This window comes from Crocuta crocuta, unplaced genomic scaffold, assembly GCF_008692635.1.
Source record: "Crocuta crocuta isolate KB4526 unplaced genomic scaffold, BGI_CrCroc_1.0 scaffold142, whole genome shotgun sequence".
Classification (NCBI taxonomy): Eukaryota; Metazoa; Chordata; class Mammalia; order Carnivora; family Hyaenidae; genus Crocuta; species Crocuta crocuta.
The window spans coordinates 2336897-2358854 of NW_027528892.1; the positions used below are offsets into that span (position 1 = coordinate 2336897).

At 42.1% G+C, this 21958-nt stretch overlaps 3 protein-coding genes across 3 annotated transcripts; 1 reads left to right on the forward strand and 2 right to left on the reverse strand.

The window, feature by feature from the left end:
* Positions 1-2: 2 nt before the first annotated feature.
* Positions 3-827, forward strand: LOC144225715 (olfactory receptor 6Z7-like; the record flags this gene model as incomplete). Its single annotated transcript, XM_077756952.1, has 1 exon — positions 3-827. A coding segment is annotated over one exon (825 nt), but the record flags the coding sequence as incomplete, so codon positions are not given.
* Positions 828-4244: 3417 nt separating this feature from the next.
* On the reverse strand, positions 4245-5219 carry LOC144225770 (olfactory receptor 6Z7-like). The gene has a single exon (XM_077757043.1). It carries the CDS (start codon positions 5217-5219, stop codon positions 4245-4247), a length of 975 nt encoding a protein of 324 aa, XP_077613169.1.
* A 13589-nt stretch (positions 5220-18808) lies between these two features.
* On the reverse strand, positions 18809-19747 carry LOC144225776 (olfactory receptor 6Z7-like). Its single transcript, XM_077757050.1, has one exon. It carries the CDS (start codon positions 19745-19747, stop codon positions 18809-18811), a length of 939 nt encoding a protein of 312 aa, XP_077613176.1.
* Between the last annotated feature and the right edge of the window lie 2211 nt (positions 19748-21958).

The window sequence follows — 21958 nt, forward strand, 5'->3', positions numbered from 1 at the left end:
TCTACCTGCTGACCCTCCTGGAGAACACGCTCATCATCTACCTCATCTGCAGTCATACCGAGCTCCACAAGCCTATGTATTTCTTCCTGGGCAACCTGAGCTGCCTGGAGATGTGCTACGTGTCCGTGACCATGCCCAGCCTGCTCGTCGGGCTGGGCTCCAGTCCATGCCACGTGCCCTTCACAGCCTGCATGACACAGCTTTTTTTATTCATAGCTCTCATTAGTACCAAGTGCAGCCTTCTGGCCTCCATGGCCTATGACCGCTACGTGGCCATCTGCCGCCCACTCCACTACCCACTGCTCATGAGGCCCCAGGTCTGCCTGGGCTTAGCCTTGTCCTCATGGCTTGGGGGGCTGCTGGTCTCAGTGGCCAAGACAACATGCATCGCCAGCCTGTCCTACTGTGGCCCCAATGTCCTCAACCACTTCTTCTGTGACGTCTCCCCTCTACTCAACCTGTCCTGCACCCATGTGGCCCTGACCGAGCTGGTGGACTTCATCTCGGCCATCGTCATCCTCTGGGGTTCACTCCTCATGGCCATTGCCTCCTATGTGGCCATCGGAAGGGCTGTGCTCCGCATGCCATCAGCCGCTGCCCGCCGCAAAGCCCTCTCCACCTGCGCCTCCCACCTGGCAGTGGTGGGCATCTTCTACGCAGCCACTCTCTTCATCTACGCCCGTCCCAGCCGCATAGAAGCCATGGACCTCAACAAGGTGCTGTCTGTCATCTACACGGTGGTCACGCCCATGTGCAATCCTGTCATCTACTGTCTGCGGAACAAGGAGGTCCAGGCAGCATTCCGCAGAACCCTACAGCAGTCCTGAAGCTGATAGGCTGACAGGGCACGAGGGAGATGTCAAGTTATCAATACTTTTCATTTTTTTAATTTATTTTTTGAGAGACAAAGAGAGACGCAGTGCAAGCAGGGGAAGGGCAGAGAGAGAGGGAGACACAGAGCCTGAAGCAGGCTCCAGGTTCTGAGCTGTCAGCACAGAGCCCGACACAGGACTTGAACTCACAAACTGTGAGATCATGATCTGAGCCAAAGTCAGATATTTCACTGACCTAGCCACCCAGGTGCGCCTCAATATTTTTCTTTTTTTATTGAGATATAACTCACATGCTATACACATCACCCTTTAAAATGTGCAGTTCAGTGGGTTTTAGGTATATTCAAAAAGCTGTAAAACCATCACTATCATCTAATTCTACAACGCTTGCATCACTACCAAAAAAAATTCTCATACACAATAGGAGTCACTCTCAAAGCCCAGCCCACCAGCCTTAAAAAATGTAAGTCTTCTTTGTCTCTGTGGATTTGGCTGTGTTGGACATTTTGTATAAATGAAATGATATAACATGTGGTCTTTTGTGTGTCTTCTTTCTTTAAAAATTTTTTTTAACATTTTAATTTATTTTTGAGAGACAGAGAGAGACAGCATGAGTATGGGAGGGACAGCAAGAAGGAGAAACACAGAATCTGAAGGAGTCTCCAGGCTCTGAGCTGTCAGCACAGAGCCCAACGCAGGGCTTGAACTCATAAACTGGAGATCATGACCTGACCCAAAGTCAGGTGGTTAACTGACTGGGCCCCCAGAGGCCTCTTGTGTGTGTCTTCTTTCACTTGGTGTAATTACTTTCGAGGCTTATACATGATATAGCATCTATCAATACTTCATTCCTTCTTAAGGCTGATATATCCATTGTATGGATATATCACACATTATTTACCCATTAGAGTGCAACTGTGTTTTTGTGATTAAATGCAGTGTGTGTCTATATGTATACAGAGAATAATTGGAAAAACAATGCTATAAAATGTTCATAAGGATTGCCATTATGTGGAAGAACTTGGGAAGGGTTTGTTTTCATTTCGTTTTCATTACCATTTTTTGTGGTAAGTATGTATTGCTTTTGTAATAAAGATGTATTTTTCTTTTTTTTAAATTTTTTTATTTATTTCTAGGAGAGAGAGAGACAGCGTGAGCAGGGGAGGGTCAGAGAGAGAGGGAGTCACAGACTCTGAAACAGGCTCCAGGCTCTGAGCTGGCAGTCAGCACAGAGCCCGACGCGGGGCTCGAACCCACGGACCGCGAGATCATGACCTAAGCGAAAGTCGGATGCTTAACCGACTAACCCACCCAGGCGCCCCACTTTTTTTTTTTAAGTTTACTTATTTATTTTTAGAGACACAGAGACAGCACGAGAGGAGGAGGGGCAGAGAAGAGAGGGAGACAGAGAATCCCAAGCAGGTTCTGTGCTGTCAGTGTGGGGCCTGACGCAGGGCTTGCACCCACAAACCATGAGACCATGACCTGAGATGAAACCAAGAGTCAGATGTTTAGCGAGCTGAGCCACCCAGGCTCACCCTAAAGATGTAATTTTCGATTAAAAAATCACTTAATTTTTTCAAAAAATTTGTAATATTTGTTTTTGAAACACACACACACACACACACACACACACACACACACAGAATGAGTGGGGAAAGGGCAGAGAGAGAGGAAGACAGAATCCAAAGCAGGCCCCAGGCTCTGAGCTGTCAGCACAGAGCTCGACATGGGGTCCAAACTCATGAAACATGAGATCATGACCTGAGCTGAAGTCGGACGCTTAACTGACTGAGCCCCCCAGACACCCCTAAAAATCACTTTAATCTCTGTCTTTTGTGTCCATAAGACAGAGCTGAACCTCCTTCACTGGGAACTCAAGATCCCATTCTGTTCTGGTCCCAGACACACTAGACTCAGCGTTATGTAGACATGTCAGGTTTGCCGCATCTGGTGCCCATCTGAATGCTGTGATCTTCCTTGTCTTCTTTCTGCACGCAGATACCTTCAAGGCCTGGCCTTTGCATCCCCAACTGCCCTGATGCTGCAGCACCACACACCACTCCTCCTGCTATTCCTCTGTGTAGCTCACTTCACACCAAATGAACACATGCGGAGCATAATAGAAGCACTGCAGAAGCACAGAGCCCTTCGGTCTTGCTCAGTGCCAGTGCTCAGAACAGTGCCTGGTCCATGTTAGCTGCTCAGTGAGTTTGGTCAAATAAGTAAGAGAACAATTCACTGAAGAAAGGTAAAGTCTTATCATCTCCATATTCCCAAAGATTTATGACTATAATAATACCTACCGCCTATAGAGAATTTGCTGAATTCCAGACCCTATGCAAACCTTTATATAGATTTGTCATGTTCTAAGCCTTACAGCCACACTGTGAAGGAGATACGTGTGACAAAGTTGTGGTCATCTACTAACATCAGGCCTTCCTTCTTCCTTTGGTAATACATCCACCACATCTCAGCTGCAAACACGGAAAAAAATGTTTCCCAGCTCTTCTCTTGTCCCTCTGCGAGGTCATAGGAGTATATGCTGGACAAATGTCAATAGCAAAGTTTTAGGTTATGATTTTTAGGGGAAAGACACTTTCCTGTACTTCCTTGTCTCCCCTTCTCTTCTGGTTGGAATACAAGCATGATCGCTGGAACTGGAGCAGCCACCTTGCACCTGACCTGAAGCGTCATCCTGAGAATGACAGAACAAGATACGGAAACTCTGATTCTTTGACGTTTTGGACTATCTTATCAATCCCAAATCAATGTTGCTACATTGATGGGAAATTCATTGTATCCTGCTTAACCAACTATTTTTTGGCTGAAACTCATCACCTAACCAATATGATACTGTATTAGTCAGTTACTGCTACAATACTGCTGTGTAACAAGCAATCCAAAAAAAAATTTTTTTCCAATGGCTTCAATAGCACACTTTTTTTTTTCCTGCCTTCTGGATCCATGGTTGACTGGTGGTGTTCTGCTTCAGGCTGTGGGGCAGGCTTAGGTCTGTTCTACTTGTCTCTTATCCCAGAACTGGAAAATGTTCTTCTCAAGGCAAATGGCAAGAAGGCAGTGGACACAGTCAGTGCTTCTTTAGACATCAGTTCAGAACTCTCAATTTGGTCCACATTCCATTATCCAAAGCTGATTACATGGTGAAACAAAAGTCATTGGGAACAAGAAAGTAGTTTTATTTTATTATTTCTTAAAGTTTCCTATTTAAATTCCAGGAATTTAAATTGGTTAACATACAGTGTAATATTAGTTTCAGGTGGGCGATATAGTGATTCAACCCTTCTATACATCACTCAGTGCTCACCATAAGTGTACACCTTCATCCCCATCCCCTATTTAACCCACACCCACCCATCTCCCTTTGACCATCAGTATGTTCTGTTAAAATCAGGAGAGGGCAAAGTGTGTTCTCACTGAAGAGACCCGGGGTGAGTGGAGAGTTTTCTGCAGCACCACGTGGACCTCTCTGTTCCGCAGGCAGTAGATGACAGGGCTGCACATGGGCGTGACCACCGTGTAGATGACAGACAGCACCTTGTTGAGGTCTGTGGAACCGATGTGTCTGGGGCGGGAATACATGAAGAGGACCACTCCATAGAAGATGCCCACCACTACCAGGTGGGAGGTGCAGGTGGAGAGGGCTTTGCAGCGGGTGACAGCTGATGGCATGTGGAGCACAGCCCTTCCGATGGCCACGTAGGAGGCCAGAGCAACCAGCAATGACCCACAGAAGATGACGATGGCAGAGATGAAGTCCACCAGCTCTGTCAGGGCCACATGGGTGCAGGACAGGTTGAGTAGAGGGGAGACGTCACAGAAGAAGTGGTTGAGGACATTGGGGCCACAGTAGGACAGGCTGGCGATGCATGTTGTCTTGGCCACTGAGACCAGCAGCCCCCCAAGCCATGAGGACAAGGCTAAGCCCAGGCAGACCTGGGGCCTCATGAGCAGTGGGTAGTGGAGTGGGCGGCAGATGGCCACGTAGCGGTCATAGGCCATGGAGGCCAGAAGGCTGCACTTGGTACTAATGAGAGCTATGAATAAAAAAAGCTGTGTCATGCAGGCTGTGAAGGGCACGTGGCATGGACTGGAGCCCAGCCCGACGAGCAGGCTGGGCATGGTCACGGACACGTAGCACATCTCCAGGCAGCTCAGGTTGCCCAGGAAGAAATACATAGGCTTGTGGAGCTCGGTGTGACTGTAGATGAGGTAGATGATGAGCGTGTTCTCCAGGAGGGTCAGCAGGTAGACGGTCAGGAAGACGGCAAACAGGACAATCCTTATGCTCAGCCTTGTGGACAAACCCAGCAAGACAAACTCCTGGACTCTGGTCATGTTCCCCAACTCTAGGGACCTCTCCATCTAAGCACAGACAGAAATAGGTTAGTGGAGACTGTGATCCACACAGGAGTAAAACGGTAAAAGAGGAAGAGCATCAGGGGTCCTGAGAGCCAATGCAAGTGCTGTGGGTTGACTGTTGTCAGGAGGACCGGTGAGGTGGAACATCGCAAAACTGGAAATGGAAAACTTCCATCTGTACTTAGTAAATCTGTGATTTTCAGTGATTGAACCCTTATGAACCTCAGTTATCCTTAAACATTTTTTTTAATGTTTATTTATTTTTGAGAGAGAAAGAGCTTGAGTAGGGGAGAGGTGGTGGTGAGGGGAGACACAGAATCTGAAACAGAGTCTCAGTTATCTTGTCTGTAAAATGGAGGCAAAGGCTATCATTGTTTTTTCTTTTCTTTTGATGACTTTAAGTGGTCTTTTCCCTTCCTTTTTTCTCTCTTTCTCCTTCCTTCCTTTTCTTCTTTTTCTCTTTCTTAAAAAGTTCCCCAGGATCCAAGGGGTTGCTTACAGTAGTTTAAACAAAGGAAGATTCACAATCCCTTTATTTTGAAACGTATACCTCTTTTAAGTGGTTGAATTTCTGGAGGAAATTTGTCATTGCTTATTAGAGAAGAGTACCATCAATAATGGTTTTTATAAGAAATACCAATGAATAATTTCCTTTCTGAATATTTCTAAAAATGATCCCTTCTAAAAAGAGAACATGTTTTTTTTTAAGGAAAAACCTGTATGTGTTAACATCACATATGTGCCACTACACTGTGCTGCACATTTTAAACACATGAAGATCAATTAATTTTCATGACCCTACAAAAATCGCATGATTTTATCCATTCATACATGACTGTACTGAGGCCCATAGGTTGTGGAAATGGAAATGGAACTGTCCAAAAGGACAGAGTTAAAAAAATTTTTTGTGTGTTAAGTTTTATTCATTTTTCAGAGACAGAACATAGTGCAGAAGGGAAGAGAGAGAGAGGGAGACACAGAATCGGAAGAAGGCTCCAGGCTCTGAGCTGCCAGTACAGAGCCTGACACAGGGCTTAAACTCCTGGATCAAGAGATCATGACCTGAGCTGAAGTTGGACGCTTAACTGACTGAGCCAGCCAGGCGCAAAGGGACAGAGTTTTAGAAGTAGGGGGTCGTTATGGGACACCTGGGTGGCTCAGTCTGTTAAGCATCTGGCTCTTGGTTTTGGCTCTGGTCATGATCTCTTGGTTTCATGAGTTTGAGCCACACATCCAGCTCTGCGCTGAGAGTGCAGAGCCTGCTTGGGATTCTCTCTCTCCCCCTCCCTCTCTCTGTTCCTCTCCTGCTTGTGCTGTGTCTGTCTCACTCAAAATAAATAAACAAACTTAAAAAAATATTTTTTAAAAAAGGAGTAGGGATTCTTTGCTTCTGTTACTGACCCCGAGGATCTAATATGATTTTTAGGTGACTGGCATGCAGAGATATGCTAGTTGGACTTATTTCTGACTTATTATTTATCATAGGTACCAAACAGCAACTAGTTATTGAGTATACACTATGCACAAAGGGCCTGAAATCAAACAGTGAACAAAACCAGTGGCTATGAGCTTTCACAATTTATATTCTTGATAGTGAGGAATAGAGAAAGCAACCAAAAAGACAAATATAGGGATACATTTCAGAGGGTAAGTGCTAAGGAGAAGGCAAAACAGGATGGTTGGCAATGTCTGGAAGAACAAGCAGAACAGTGAGCTGCTGGAAGAGCATTTGAGGCAGAACAGGAAAAAGCAAGTGCAAAAACATAAGTTGGTAAGGTGTTCAGCATCGTCGAGGAAAATGAAAGCCGGTGTGGCCTAAGAGTGCTGAAGTGAGAGGGAAAGAAACTCATTTTCTGCCCACTATGCGTTGAGCAAAATGCAGTCCCTGGACCTCCATCTCCACCCTGATGTATTCTAAATCTTCGTGGTGTTCTAGTTTCTGAGTTAAACATCCTAATAAAAGAAATTAAGTCTCCGAGATAAACAGAGTAACAGGGTGCGGAAAAGCCTGGAAACACACTCACGCATACAGACAAACTTGATTTATGACATAATTGTATTGAGGATAAGCAGGAGGAAGATAGGTCTTTCCACTAATGGCTTGAGGGTAATTAGTTATTTGTGTAGAAAAATAAATTGAAACCATACATCATACTCCATGCACAGAAAATAAATTTCAGGTGAATGAAAAACAAAATGTGAATTGCAAAATCTCTGAAATTTTAGAAAGCAAAATAAAAGTATATCTTTGTGGCCTTGGTGGTAGATAAAACTATAAGAATATAGGACAATAATTCAAAACTTGGCTGCTTTAAAATGTAAAAATCTGGGGCACCTGAATGGCTGAATCAAAATAGTGTGTGACTCTTGACCTTGGGGTTGTGAGTTTGAGTCCCACGTTGGGTGTAGAGATTACTTAAATAAATAAACTTGGAAAAGACAAAATGTAAAATGTAATCATCAAAAGAAAAGCTGATCACCACAAAAAATTAAAAGTAACAAACTGGAAAAATATTCCTGCAATACATATGGGTGACAAGGAATCCCTATGTAGGATATACAAAGGAATTGGTCAATTACTATGCAAAATAGTTTTGTTTTTACAGAAATTTGGAGAAAAGGTCTGAATGTATACCTCACAAAAAAATAATTCACCACTCAAAACATGGAAATATGCTAATCTCATCAGGAAAGAAGGAACTGAAAATTAAAACCCAAATTAGATAACACTTCACATCCATGGAATCAGCACAAATATAAACGTCTGAAAATATGTTTAATAATGAGAACTTCCATACATAGTTGCCAGAAATCTGAATTGGCATGCTCACTTCAGAAAACAATTTACCATTAGGTAGTAAATTTTAAGGTGTGATCATGCCCCAGAAATTCTGTGTCCAAGCATATATCCAGAGTAACTAATGTTCACACAGTACTGTCTTACTAGAAAAAAGAAATAAAACTGTAAACATCCCAAGTGTTTAGTGGTAGAATTGATAAATAAATTGTGATCTCCTTATATAATGGAATACTATTCTATAAAGAAATGAATGAATCAGAGCCATGTTATGAATAAATCTATCTAATGTTATGAATAAATCAATCTCAGAAACGTTATATTGAACAAAGAAAGAAAGTTACATAAATATGCAGTTATACTTCCATTTACATAAAAGCAAAACTGTGCAAAAAATGTTAAGAAACATATTGTTTAGGGTTACAAAGCCATGTGGCAGATGAAATAGGAGAAAAGTGAGCCCAGAATTCAAGAAAGATACTTCTTAGCAGTGAGAAGTGGTACAGGGAGGGCACACAGGGGTTTCAAAGATCATGTTCTTAAAATGGCTAATAAGTATAGGGAGTCATTGCATCTTTATTTTATTTCTTTTTTAATTTTAATTCTAGTATAGTTAACATATAGTATTATAATAGTTTCAAGTGTAAAATATAGTGATTTATGGAAGCGGCTCTAGTGTCCATCAAATGATGAATGGATAAAGAAGACATGGTATATACATATATAATGTGTGTGTATATATATGTATACATATATAATGTGCATTATGTATATATATATATACACACATAATGGAATATTACTCATCCGTAAAAAAGAATGAAATCTTGGCATTTGCAATGACATGGATGGAGCTAGAGAGTATAATGCTAAGTGAAATAAGTCAGAGAAAGACAAAGGCATCATTATTTTTATACCTATTTCTGGATTGCATTTTTTGCATCTGGTCATTATTTATATAAAAGCCATCTGTTTTCTTCTATTTTTTAAAGTTTATTTATCATTTTGAGAAAGAGAGAGCGAAAGAGCACAAGCAGGGGAGGGGCAGAGAGAGAGGGAGGGAGAGAGAGAATCTCAAGCAGGCTCCGCACCGTAAGCACGCAGCCCAATGTGGGGCTTGAACTCATGAAGTGTGAGATCACTATCTGAGCCAAAGTCAGACACTTAACCAACTGAGCCACCAGGTGTCACTATAAAAGCTATTTATAAAAATAGTTTCTATGTGTATTAGAATATGTATAACTACACACCAAAAAAAGTCAATTTTATGTATGCTGATTTTAAAAATAAAATTTTAAAGTTTTTAAAAGTAATTTTCTTGCTCCCATGTTGTTCCCTGAGGTAACAACTGGTATCAGTTTCTTGAAGGTCCTTCCAGAAATATTCATGGCATGTTCTTGCACTTAATGTCGACCTTCTCTTTAAAAAATGACAAAAATTACACATGAAGTGTGAGTACTAAGATTTCTTTGAATCCAAATATTACATTCTTTCTCCAATTCTTTAATGCCTTCTCCCTAAATTTCAGTAAAATTTCCCCCTGATAATGCTTAATTCCTAACATGTCCAAATTAAGGAAAAACGATCATTCCTTCCAAAACTGTTGGTTCAGACAAAGAGAGATGAGGTCATTTAGACCCTTTCAAGTAACAGATGAAAACATGTTGAATAATATGAACGCAATAAATTATTTGTTGTCACTGTTGATGCTATTTTATGATTATAGGGACACAGTTTGGCACAGGAAGGCAGATATGTTTTTGGTGGAAACTTCCCTCTTGGTATTTTGGCACAAGCCCTAATGTTTTAGATGAGCACAGCGAGGCTCAAAGTTGGTGCTTCAAGTTCTTTTCAGGCCAACTTCTGCCCGGGGTGGATGATCTTAGCTCTGAACACTATCACCTGGCTGTTGGGCTGTTCTTGGCCCTGAGCAAGGGCTGAGCCCGTAACAGAGCTGGCAGGGTGCTGTCCTTGGTGCTAAAAATGAGTGTCTGCCGCAGTCTAGTGCCATGGACTTCTTCCTGTCTATGCTCTAGTCTGCCTATGGTCCTGCTTTTTCCCTCCTCTCCTTCCTAGCTGTCCTTAACTTCTTCATGAAGGCTTCTTCAGCTTATCTCGCCTCTCTGATAACTTTGGAAGCTCTGGAATGTCCTTGATTAATCTGCTGAAGAATGCAGAAGTGTACTTGAAAAGGTACTGGACTCTCTGGGGATGGGTTCAAAGATTTTGAGCCCATTGTACAAACATTTTGCACCTGAATAACACCAAGGGCCTTAGATATAGTCGTGGTTGACTTGGTTTTTACCTCTGCAGATTTGATGATGAGTAGTTTGCTCACCATGTAACTGTGAGCAAGGTTCTTAATCTCTCTAAACCTGAGTTAGCTACTACTGAAGATGGTAACGATATTTCCATCAGGAATAAAAAAGATATTAGGTAAGACGGTTTTCATTTATTCCCTGCTTTTTACATCCCCGCCATCTAGATGCAGTAAAATACAGTGCAGTTGGTCTCATGCATTTTTATTATTGCACAAAATAAGGAACATACTCACATTACCCAATCACAATGGTGTGCACACACTCACAACACATGCACAAATAAAACAGAAATTTAACAAATATCACTTACCTTTATTTTGTGTGATTCCCTTTCATATTTTCTCTCATGTTCTAGCCATGTAATTGTTTTTTAAAATGTTTTTAAAAAAATTTTTTTTAACGTTTATTTATTTTTGAGACAGAGAGAGCATGAGCAGAGGAGGGGCAGAGAGAGAGGGAGATACAGAATCTGAAATGGGCTCCAGGCTCTGAGCTAGCTGTCAGCACAGAGCCCGATGTGGGGCTCAAACCCATGGACAGCAAGATCATGACCTGAGCCGATGTCGGACGCTTAACCAACTGAGCCACCCAGGTGCCACTAAAAATGTTTTAATATTTGTTTTTGAGAGAGAGACAGAGCATGAGCAGAGGGGCAGATAGAGAGAGGGAGACACAGAATCTAAATGAAGCAGGCTCCAGGCTCTGAGCTGTCAGCACAGACACAGGGCTCGAACTCACAAGCTCTGAGATCATGACATGAGCCAAAGTAGGATGCTTAACTGACTGAGCCACCCAGGTGCCCCACCATGTGATTTTTTAAAAGATTTTATTTTTTTGAGTAATCTCTACACCCAACATGGGGCTCAAAATTGCGACCCTGAGATCAAGAGTCACACGCTTCACTGACTGAATGATCCAGGCAGCCCTATGCCATGCGGTTGTTAATGCTAGTACTGACTTAATACAATTATTTTACAAACATCAGTTTAAAATATACTGTCATTCACAGGGTACTTGGGTGGCTCAGTCGGTTAAGCATCTGATTTTGGCTCAGGTCATGATCTCACAGCTTGTGAATTCGAGCCCTTTGTCAGGCTCTGTGCTGACAGTTCAGACCCTGGAGCCTGGTTTGGATTCTCTGTTTCCCTCTCTGCTTCTCCCACATTCATGCTCTATATCTATCTATAGCTTTCTCTAAAATAAATAGACATTAAAAAATTTAAAATATACTGTAATTCAGGTTAAGAGAAGGGCTTTGGAATCAGACAGAAACTGGTTCTAACCAGTTCTCTGTCTCTGACTCAGACAAGGGCTCAGAATTTCTGACCCTCGTGTTGTCTCCAGTAGGGAGATAATATCCCTGAGTTTCTCACACTGTCATGGGGATTAGACCTCGGATAGTCTCCATGGCACTCAGGTAGTGTCTAGCACCCCACAGGTGACTTGTAGGAGGGAAGACTTTTCTGGTCCTCCCCGCCCCCCCCAATCAAGTGATCTTGTTTTCTTACCTCTCAGTTAAAGTGACACGGGTCCTGCTTTTTCTTTTCTCAAGGAGACTCTGGGGGCCAAAAATGTTCAGCTTCTGCCCCTGGACATACGTGAGGATGCCAGTGACTTGAAGAGTTGGCCAGAGTTGTTTGGAAGAAGTCGCCTTTGTCCTGAGCAGAGAGTTCACCTGCCTCTCTTCATTTTGGCACCTCTGTGTTCTCTGAGCTGCCAAGAGGACTCTGTGTGTGCAGCCAAGTACAAGAGAAGGGCCAGTTTAAATCCAAGAGGTGGACCGTAGGGGGTTGTCCTAATCTCTGTGAGTTTGGAGGGAAGAATGAAGTGAAATCTTTACGTGAGTTGTCCTGAGGCTTGGGAAGGAGAGTTCCAAGTCCATTCTTGCACAGTTTGGAGCCCGTAATATATGCAAGTATTTATGCTGGATACTGGGCTCGCAAAAGCGGAATGAGACATAATTCCTGCTCTCAAGTTAAAACAGATGTTTATACACATTATAGTAAGAGATGAGAAATCTGTGGGGGTTCGGACCAGGGGAACCTGGGGATTTTGAAATACACTGCAGGGAGGATGTCTGAGCTCAGTGTCTCTGAAGTGTTACAAGATCACCTCTGCTTGCAACAAGACAAGAAATAGGTAGATAGAACATCCTTCCAGCTCATATGGAAAATTAAAATAACCTTTCCCCACTGCCTGCTGGATATTTTAGCTGCCTCAGTTAACATTTAATGCTGGGCATTCTATGCATGAAACACAGCTATTCCTCTCTATGCTGTGGATTGCCCACCAAATAGGTCTCTCTATTCCTGGGATGCCCGATGCAGATTTGGAGGGAGAACTATTAAATTAAATATTTTATCCTTTTTCTTTTCTCCTCTTGTGTGATCAACTTACATAGATAGATATATTATTTATTTTTAAATGTTTATTTATTTTGAGAGAGAGTGAGCTGTGGGAGGATAGAGAGAGACACACACCCAGAGGACCCAAAGCAGAGAGCAGACAGCCCGACACAGGGTTCGAACCCGTGAACCGCGAGATCATGACCTGAGCTGAAGTCAGATGCTCAACCAACTAAGCCACCCAGGTGCCCCTAGATTTATTTATTTGTTTTTAAATTATTTATTTTAAGCAATCTCTACACTGAAAGTAGGGCTTGAACTCATGACCCCGAGATCAAGAGTTGCATGCTCCTCTGACTGAGCTAGCCAGGTCTCCCCATAAGATAGATTTAAAAGTAGTGTGCCCATAACTATAACATAGCATTCTCTCAGGAATAGTAAGGCCATTAGTCCATAATATGCTTCAGTCAGCAAGCAATACAAGATATTTTTGAGCTAATGTCTGACCCATATTCTCTTCAGTATTTCCTCTCCTCCTTCCATCTTTAAAAAATTTTTTTAATGTTAATTTTTTAGAAAGAGAGAGAGAGCGCATGATTAGGGGAAGGGCAGAGAGAGAGAGGGAGACACAGAATCTGAAGCAAGCTCTATGCTCTGGGCTGTCCACACAGAGCCCGACAGGAGTCTCGAACTCATGAACATCAAGAATGATCAAGCTCATCACCTGAGCCTAAGTCAGAAGTCTAACTGACTGAGCCACCCAGGTGCCCCTGCTCCTCCCATCTTTTAAGGGAACAAAAGTTAAAATACTTTAACGTATTCTTGCTTTAAGTAGTTAAATACTTTAACTACTTCCATAGCTTTATCCTATACACACAAACACAAAACAGTGAACTTTGCACATCTATGCCTATGTGGTCTTTCTGTCCTTCCCTTTTTTAAATATATATATTTTTATTTATTTCTAGGAGAGAGAGAGAGAGAGAGACAGCGTGAGCAGGGGAGGGTCAGAGAGAGAGGGAGACACAGAATCTGAAACAGGCTCCAGGCTCTGAGCTGGCAGTCAGCACAGAGCCCGACGCGGGGCTCGAACCCACGAACTGCGAGATCATGACCTAAAGTCAAGCGGAAAGTCGGACGCTTAACCGACTAAGCCACCCAGGCGCCCCTGTCCTTCCCTTCTGAATGAACTCTAACTCATCTCTCAAGCTCATTTTCACCTACTTAGAGAAGCTTTTACCCACTTTTCCTTTTCCAGACACCAGGGATTAACCCTTTTTTCCCTCCTGAGGGAGAAGTATGCTGAAGTAAAAATGGCATGATCCCCGCAGGTATCTAGGAACTGGATTGATTGCCTGGGCTTCAAAGCAAGCTTGGAGCATGAGAACCTGAATTGGAATTCCTGATCTATCATTCAAAGTTGTGTGACTCTGACCTCCCTGAGTCTCTGTGCCTCCATCTATAAAATGGTGACTGTGATACTCACTGGGAAGAGTTGTCATGAATTAAACTAATAAACGCATGTAAGGTGCCCATTATGATTCCTAGTATGTATTAGGAGCTCAGTAAGTGGTAGCTTTTACTATTATTGATATCTGTCAAATGGAGATCACATACACTTCCCAGAGATGATGTAAAAGTTAAATCAATAGAGATGTGTACAGATCTAGCATTGTAATGGACACACAGTAGTCAATGAATGTTCTTTCCCTTAAGACTAAAAACTGCTTAGCTCCTGACACTAACCAATATGGTTTTTATTACCTTTGTTATAAGTCGTCACCACTAAACTGTGACCTCAGAGAAAGAGCTCTGTCTTTTATTTCTGTATTCTTTGCAATGAAATGTTTGTTGATATGGTGGGGGAGGGAAGCCTAATACCTAGACCCTCACCCCTAGAAAGTTTTTCTTTAATGTAAATTGTTTTAACTTTGGAATACTCACCATGGACTATAAAAAGGATGTCTGATAGAAGGGAAATGGTGGAGGGAAGAGGAAAAGTCTGGGAGAGGGAAGGTCTATAATGGACCATCATGTATTTTAATATTTGTACAGTTTTCCTTTTTTTCTAGTACAAACACTGCTTCCAAAGATATCGTGGCACACTTATTTTTGCCCACGTATAGAAATATATCTTTAAGATACATTTAAGGAAGTAGAATTATTGGTCAATATACACTAAAAATCTTTTAATTCACATTACAAAATTACTATCTGAAACTACTGCATTGATTCACATTCTCAGCAAAGACTTCTAAGAATACTTGCTTTAGTGGCACCTGGGTGGCTCAGTCGGTTGAGTGTCCGACTTCGGCTCAGGTCATGATCTCACGTTTAGTGGGTTCCAGCCCTGCGTCGGGCTCTGTGCTGACAGCTCAGAGCCTGGAGCCTGTTTCAGATTCTGTGTCTCCCTCTCTCCCTGATTCTCCCCTGCTCACGCTGTCTTTCTCTCTCTCAGAAATAAAAACATTTAAAAATTAAAAAAAAAAGAATACTTGCTTTACACCCCTGTAATTAGGCTAGTTTTCTTAAATTGTCTCAATTTAATGAGATAGTAAAAAATAACGTTGTTTTTAGGTACATTTGTGTGCTTATTAGAGATGTGGCAGAATCAGGAGTATGCTGCTAAACAACATCTCCCAGCATCCCTTGCATACTAGTATGACCATGTGACTAATTTCTGGCCAATGAAGTGTGGGTAGCAGTGATGCATGTAAATGCCAGACCTGGCCCTTCAGACCTTAGATGATGCTTCATTCTCATTTCCTCTCCCTTTCTCTTTCCCTGCTTCTCTGCAGAGAAATATTAAGTGGTGAGCCCTAAGGTTCTGGAAGGTAACAGGTACTCTAAGGAAAGACTGGGTCCCTGAGCAACTCCAGGAGGTAGAGCTCCCCCCCACCACCACCTTGTCAAGCTGCATTGAATGATGGTGTAGGTGAGAAATAAATCTCAGCAGGGTATCTGTAAGGGCAGCAGATTGCATTGTGCTGCCCTTTATGATCCTCTTAGACTCACCTGTTCCTCCAGCCACTGCTGCAGGCTTTGAGGAGCTCCACACTGGGGAAACTGGGGAGCACACCATCTCCAGTCTATGCCACGTATCTCTGTCAACACGATCAGAAGAAGATTCAAAGGAACCTACTCAGCACTCAGGATCTGCAGCTCATAGGTCTGGGTGTGTAAAATTCACAATGATGCAAGGAGAGAGACATAAAAGGTGTGAATATTGGAAAAGAGATGGAAAATTATCATTACTTGCAGATAACATGACTATTTACACAGAAAATCCTAAAGAATCTACAAAATATATATTAGAGTGAGTACTTGGGATTATGAAGATTGTAGGATATGGGACAAATGCACAGAAATCAATTTCATTTCTAAACACTAGATGTAGTAATTGGAAAATAATATTTATAGAACAATTAAATATACAAAAGTATTGAAAACATTAAACACGTGGAAATAAGTTTAATGAAAGATACACATGACCTGTAAAAAAATTGGAAACATTGCTGACATAAAGTTTAAAGGTTAAAAATGCTAAATATGGGAGCAACCTAAGAGTCCACTGATAGATGAATGGATAAGGATATATATGCGATACACACACACACTAGAATATTATGCAGACATAAAAAGAGATGAGATTGTGTCACTCACTCAAGACAACATAGGTGGACATGGGAGGGATTACATTAAATGATATAAATCAGACAGAGAAAGTCAAATGCCATAAGATTTCACCCTTACATGGAATCTAAAAAGTAAAAATGAATAAATAAACAAACAAAAATCAGAATCAGACCTGCAAACACAGAGAAGAAACTGATGGTTGCCAGAGTGGTGGGGGATGGGCTAAATGGTTGAAGGGGAGAGGGAGACTTAGGTTTCCAGTTATGGAACAAGTAAGTCATGGGGACGAAAGGTATAACAGAGGAAATGTGGTCAATGATATTAGAATAGGTTGTATGGTGGGGCCCCAGGTTGAGCGTCCAACTTCAGCTCAGGTCATGATCTCACAGTTCATAGGTTCAAGCTCCACTCTGGCTCTGTGCTGACAGCTCAGAACCTGGAGTCTGCTTTGGATTCTGGGCATCTCTCTCTCTCTCTGCCCTTCTCTCACTTGTGCTCTGTCTCTCTCTCCCTCTGTCTCTCTCTCTCTCTCTCAAAAATAAATAAACATTAAAAAAAGAATGGGTTGTATGGTAACAGATGGTAGCTATGCATGTGGTGAACACTGCATAATTTTTAAACTTGTTGAATCACCATGTTCTACCTCTGAAACTAATGTAACAGTATGTGTCAACTACACTCAAAAATTTTAAGTGCTGATATTGTCAAAAATGTCAATTCTACCCAAAATGATCTCTACACTCAATGCTGTCACAATTATAATCTAAGAAGGCATGTTTTTGTGAAAATGAATAGGTAAATCTGAAATTTATATGATAATGTGAAGAACCTAGAAGAGCCTAAACTATCTTGAAAAAGAACAAAGAGGGAAGATTGAAAATTCCTGGCAATCATCTTTACAATAACACTTCAGTAATTAAGACAATCTCATATTGGTGAAATATTAAAAAAATAGATCCATAAAGAATTGAATAGTCTAGAAATATAGCCACATTTTTATGCTCAAACTGACTTTTGACAAAGATGCCAATGCAATTTAATGGGAGAGTCTTTCCAACCATCGCTTTGGTAAAACTGGATAATATGCAAAATAAATAAATAACTAAATAAGTTCAACTTGTATCTCACACAGACACTCATACATACAAATGAGAAAGCTAAAACTATAAACCATCTAGGAGAAATAAGAGGCTATATTCGGAACCAAGAAATAGGCAAATTTTGTTAGGATGCAAAAAACAATAAGTGTAAAATTAAATATTGATAATTTAGATTTCACCAAAATTGAAATCCTCTTTATAAGACACTATTAAGAATATAGACAGGCAGGGGTGCCTGGGTGGCTCAGTCAGTTGGGCATCCGACTTCAGCTCAGGTCATGATCTCATGGTTCATGGGTTCAAGCCCCACGTCAGATTCTGTGCTGACAGCTAGCTCAGAGCCTGGAGCCTGTTTCAGATTCTGTGTCTTCCTCTCTCTCTGACCCTCCCCTGCTCACACTGTCTCTCTTTCTCTCTCTCAGAAATAAAACATTAAAAATTAAAAAAAAAGTAGACACTCAGAGAAAGACAAATACCATACGATTTCACTCACATGTGGAATTTAGGAAACAAAACAAATGAACATATAGGAAGGCAGCGGGCAAACAAGAGAGAGGGAAACAAACCGTAAGAGTCTCTTAAAGATAGAGAACAAACTGAGGGCTGGTGGAGGAAAGTGGGGGGGGGGGCTAGATGGGTAATGGACATTAAGGAGGGCATTCATTGTGATGAACGCTGGGTATTGTATGTAAGTGATGAATCACTGAATCCTACTCCTACACCAATATTGCACGGTGTGTTGACTAACTAAAATATAAGTAAACATTTTTTAGAAGTAAAGAATATAGATAGGTTATAGCTAGTAACAAAGGGATGGGAAAGGGATTGAGAAAAGAGTTCTGCCTTAATTTTTTGATGTAGCGTATGTATCTCGGCCATATCATCATGTCAAACATATAAATCTATTTCTTTTTATGTAGTGCCCCAATGTTGATCTTAGACTGAACATAATGTATTTAATCCATCAACTTTAGATGGATATTAGATTGTTTCTGATTTTTTCATTACAAAGAAGCTATGAATATCTTCATATATATTATATACCTTTACTTGTGGGAACATATAAAACATTTGGTAAATATTTGTCATACTAGGAATAAAATGATAGGATTGCTAAATCTGCATTTCTTCATTTATTAATAAAGTTACCATCTTGTCATGTGAGTTACCAGTCACTTATCATTTATCATTGATGACTTGCCTTCTCATGGACATTGTTCACTCTTCTCATGGGTGATTCAGATTTTATTATTAATTGAAATGAACTCATTGTTTATTAAATGGGAAACATATTTCTCCAGTTTTCCTTTTGCCTTTCAGTACTGTTTGGTATTTCATGGGCATGAAACATTTTCGATCAGGAGATGAGAGGTCCAATTATCCAAGACCATGATCAAGGCCAGTGGAAAGCTTTCCGAAGCACTACATGGACCTCCTTGTTCCGCAGGCAGTAGATGATGGGATTGCACATGGGCGTGACCACTGTGTAGATGACAGACAGCACCTTGTTGAGGTCCATGGATTTGATACGGCTGGGCCGGCAATAAATGAAGAGGGCTGCTGAGTAGAAGATGCCCACCACAATCAGGTGGGATGCACAGGTGGAAAAGGCCTTGCGTCGGGCAGCAGCTGATGGCATGCGGAGCACAGCCACCGTGATGGCTGAGTAGGAGGCTAATGCTACCAACAGTGTTCCACAGAAGATGACGATGGCAGAGATGAAGTCCACTAGCTCGGTCAGGGCCACATGGGTGCAGGACAGGTTGAGTAGAGGGGAGACGTCACAGAAAAATTGGTTGAGGACATTGGGGCCACAGTAGGACAGGCTGGCGATGCATGTTGTCTTGGCCACTGAGACCAGCAGCCCCCCAAGCCATGAGGACAAGGCTAAGCCCAGGCAGACCTGGGGCCTCATGAGCAGTGGGTAGTGGAGTGGGCGGCAGATGGCCACGTAGCGGTCATAGGCCATGGAGGCCAGGAGGGTGCACTCTGTGCAGATGAGGACTATGAAGAAGAAAAGCTGTGTCATGCAGGCTGTGAAGGAGATATGGTAGGGTCCAGTCCACAGCCCGACGAGCAGGCTGGGCATGGTCACAGACACGTAGCACATCTCCAGGCAGCTCAGGTTGCCCAGGAAGAAATACATAGGCTTGTGGAGCTCGGTGTGACTGTAGATGAGGTAGATGATGAGCGTGTTCTCCAGGAGGGTCAGCAGGTAGAGCGTCAGGAAGACGGCAAACAGGACATCCCTTATGTCCAGCCTTGTGGACAAACCCAGCAAGACAAACTCCTGGACTCTGGTCATGTTCCCCAACTCCAGGGACCTCTCCATCTGCAGAGGGACAAATAAAGTTTGTTGACATTCTGCTTTCTTCAAAGACACAGTAGTAAAAAAAAAAAATTCCGTATTGGAAATATGGTCACAGTGCATGGAGATCCTAAGCACTTGGCTAGCCCAAATTCTGTTGGAAATAGACTGTTCTACAGAAATGTCAAATAGAAGTTTGTGAACCAAACTCTGAGCATGAGATTTCTGTCTTTAATTGGTCTTACTAAGTCTGTGTCCTTATACAATTGGATCACCTGAAAATTAGGAGAAAAGCATTGGCCTCCCACAAGGTTGTTATAATACATAAATCAATGGATGGGAATTGCTATACCAAATAAGAAATTAGAATTGTTCTTATTCAGTTCCCTAAAATGTGCTTATTCTGGGTGATACTTTTCTTTTCTTTGTATACTCTGCATAAAAAAATTATTTATTTTTAAATATTTATTTATTTATTTAGAGAGGGGGAGAGACACAGAGAGAGAGAGAGAGAGAGAGAGAGAATCCTAGGCAGGCTCCACTCTGTTCACACAGAGCTTGACTTGGGGCTTCATCTCATGGACCACAGATCAAGACCTAAGCCAAAATTGGGGCGCCTGGGTGGCTTAGTCGGTTGAGCGTCCGACTTTCACTTAGGTCATGATCTCGCGGTTTGTGGGTTCGAGCCCCGCGNAAAAAGACCTGAGCCAAAATCAAGAGTTCGGTGCTTAATGGACTGAGCTACCTAGGCACCCCACTCTGTGTAAAAATTTTGGAGTATTCTATAAATCTGGAGTAGAGCAAGGCTGTCATCTCTATTGCTTGAACATTCTTCTTCTTGAGGTACCTGGGTGGCTCAGTCAGTTAAACATAGGACCTCAGCTCGGGTCATGATCTCATGGTCTATGGGTTTGAGTCCCTCATTGGGCTCTGTGTTGACAGCTCAGAGCCTGGACCCTGCTTTGGATTCTGTGTCGCCCTCTCTCTCTCTGCCCCTCCCCTGCTCATGCTGTGTCCCCCCCACCTCTCTCTCAAAAGCGAATAAACATTTAAAAATTATAAAAAAGAAAATGTCCCTGTTCTTAATGCAAATTAGTTTTGGGAATTTTATTAGGTGTAGGTCACCAGTGATGATGTTCGATGGACTTGCATTTCATAGGAAGGTTGGAAATCCATTTATTATATCAGTGTGTGTGATCACAGACACACATAGGCATTATTTCTCCATTGATAAATTTCTGGAAGCTGAGGCTGACAGAAAGAAAATTGTTAATGTTAACTGGGGCACACAATCTCATAATGGAAACTTCCATAACTCATTGACCCCCTAGTATGCATCAGTGACTTGCCATAAAGCCTATTTATATTTGTTGGTTTTGTGCCATAAGACAGTATGGAGTCCAAACAGATACATTCACTTGCCCAAGACCACATGGCCAGGAACAACAGCACAAAGGGGAAAACACAGCTAGACAGGTGTCTATGCTGGGCCAACCCCATTCCATTCCATTGTGGCCAATCAAGCCCAAAAGTCTAAACCCAGGAGATGGGGAGTAAAGAGCTGACAAGTGACTCAGCCAGAAAATCCTTCTGACTACAGGCTATCATTCGTGGGATTCATTCAATGACATTCGTTAGGCCTTCCATTCTATACCAGGTGTTGGGAATGCATGCGTGAAGAAGACACAGTCCATGTCTGTGGTGAGGTGACTTCTTTTTTAAAAAATTTTATTTGTTTTTAGAAAGAACAAAAGAGCAGGGGAAGGGCAGAGGGAGAGAGAGAATCCTAAGCAGGCTCCACGCTCTCAGTGCAGAGCCTGATGTGGGGCTCCATCTCATGAACTGTGAGATCATGACCTGAGCCAAAGCCGAGAGTCAAATGCTTGACCAACTGAGCCACCCAGTAAGCAACCCACAAGCTGACTTCTTATGAGAAAGGGAGTCAATGAACAAACGAACAATAAAATAAAAATCAATTTTAGGTTAGAGGGGACCCCAAGATAGGAGTTCAAGTCTACCTAAGCTAAAATAACTGAGGATAAACTAATGATAGAAGGCAACATCTGCCAAATTTTCCTAAGGAAGATAACCTTACTCTGTACATGAATGTTAGGGATGAAGGTGTCCTTAGACACAGCCTCTAAGTTATATTAGTAGGGACCTGGAAGAGCTTCCTGCATGAAAGTATTTGTTGGTATCACTTTCTTCTGGTTGCAGAGCACCAGATTTGTAGGC

Coding starts and splice junctions, on each gene's coding strand:
- LOC144225776 (XM_077757050.1), bottom strand. CDS start 19,747: ATGGAGAGGTCCCTGGAGTTGGGGAACATGACCAGAGTCCAGGAGTTT.
- LOC144225770 (XM_077757043.1), bottom strand. CDS start 5,219: ATGGAGAGGTCCCTAGAGTTGGGGAACATGACCAGAGTCCAGGAGTTT.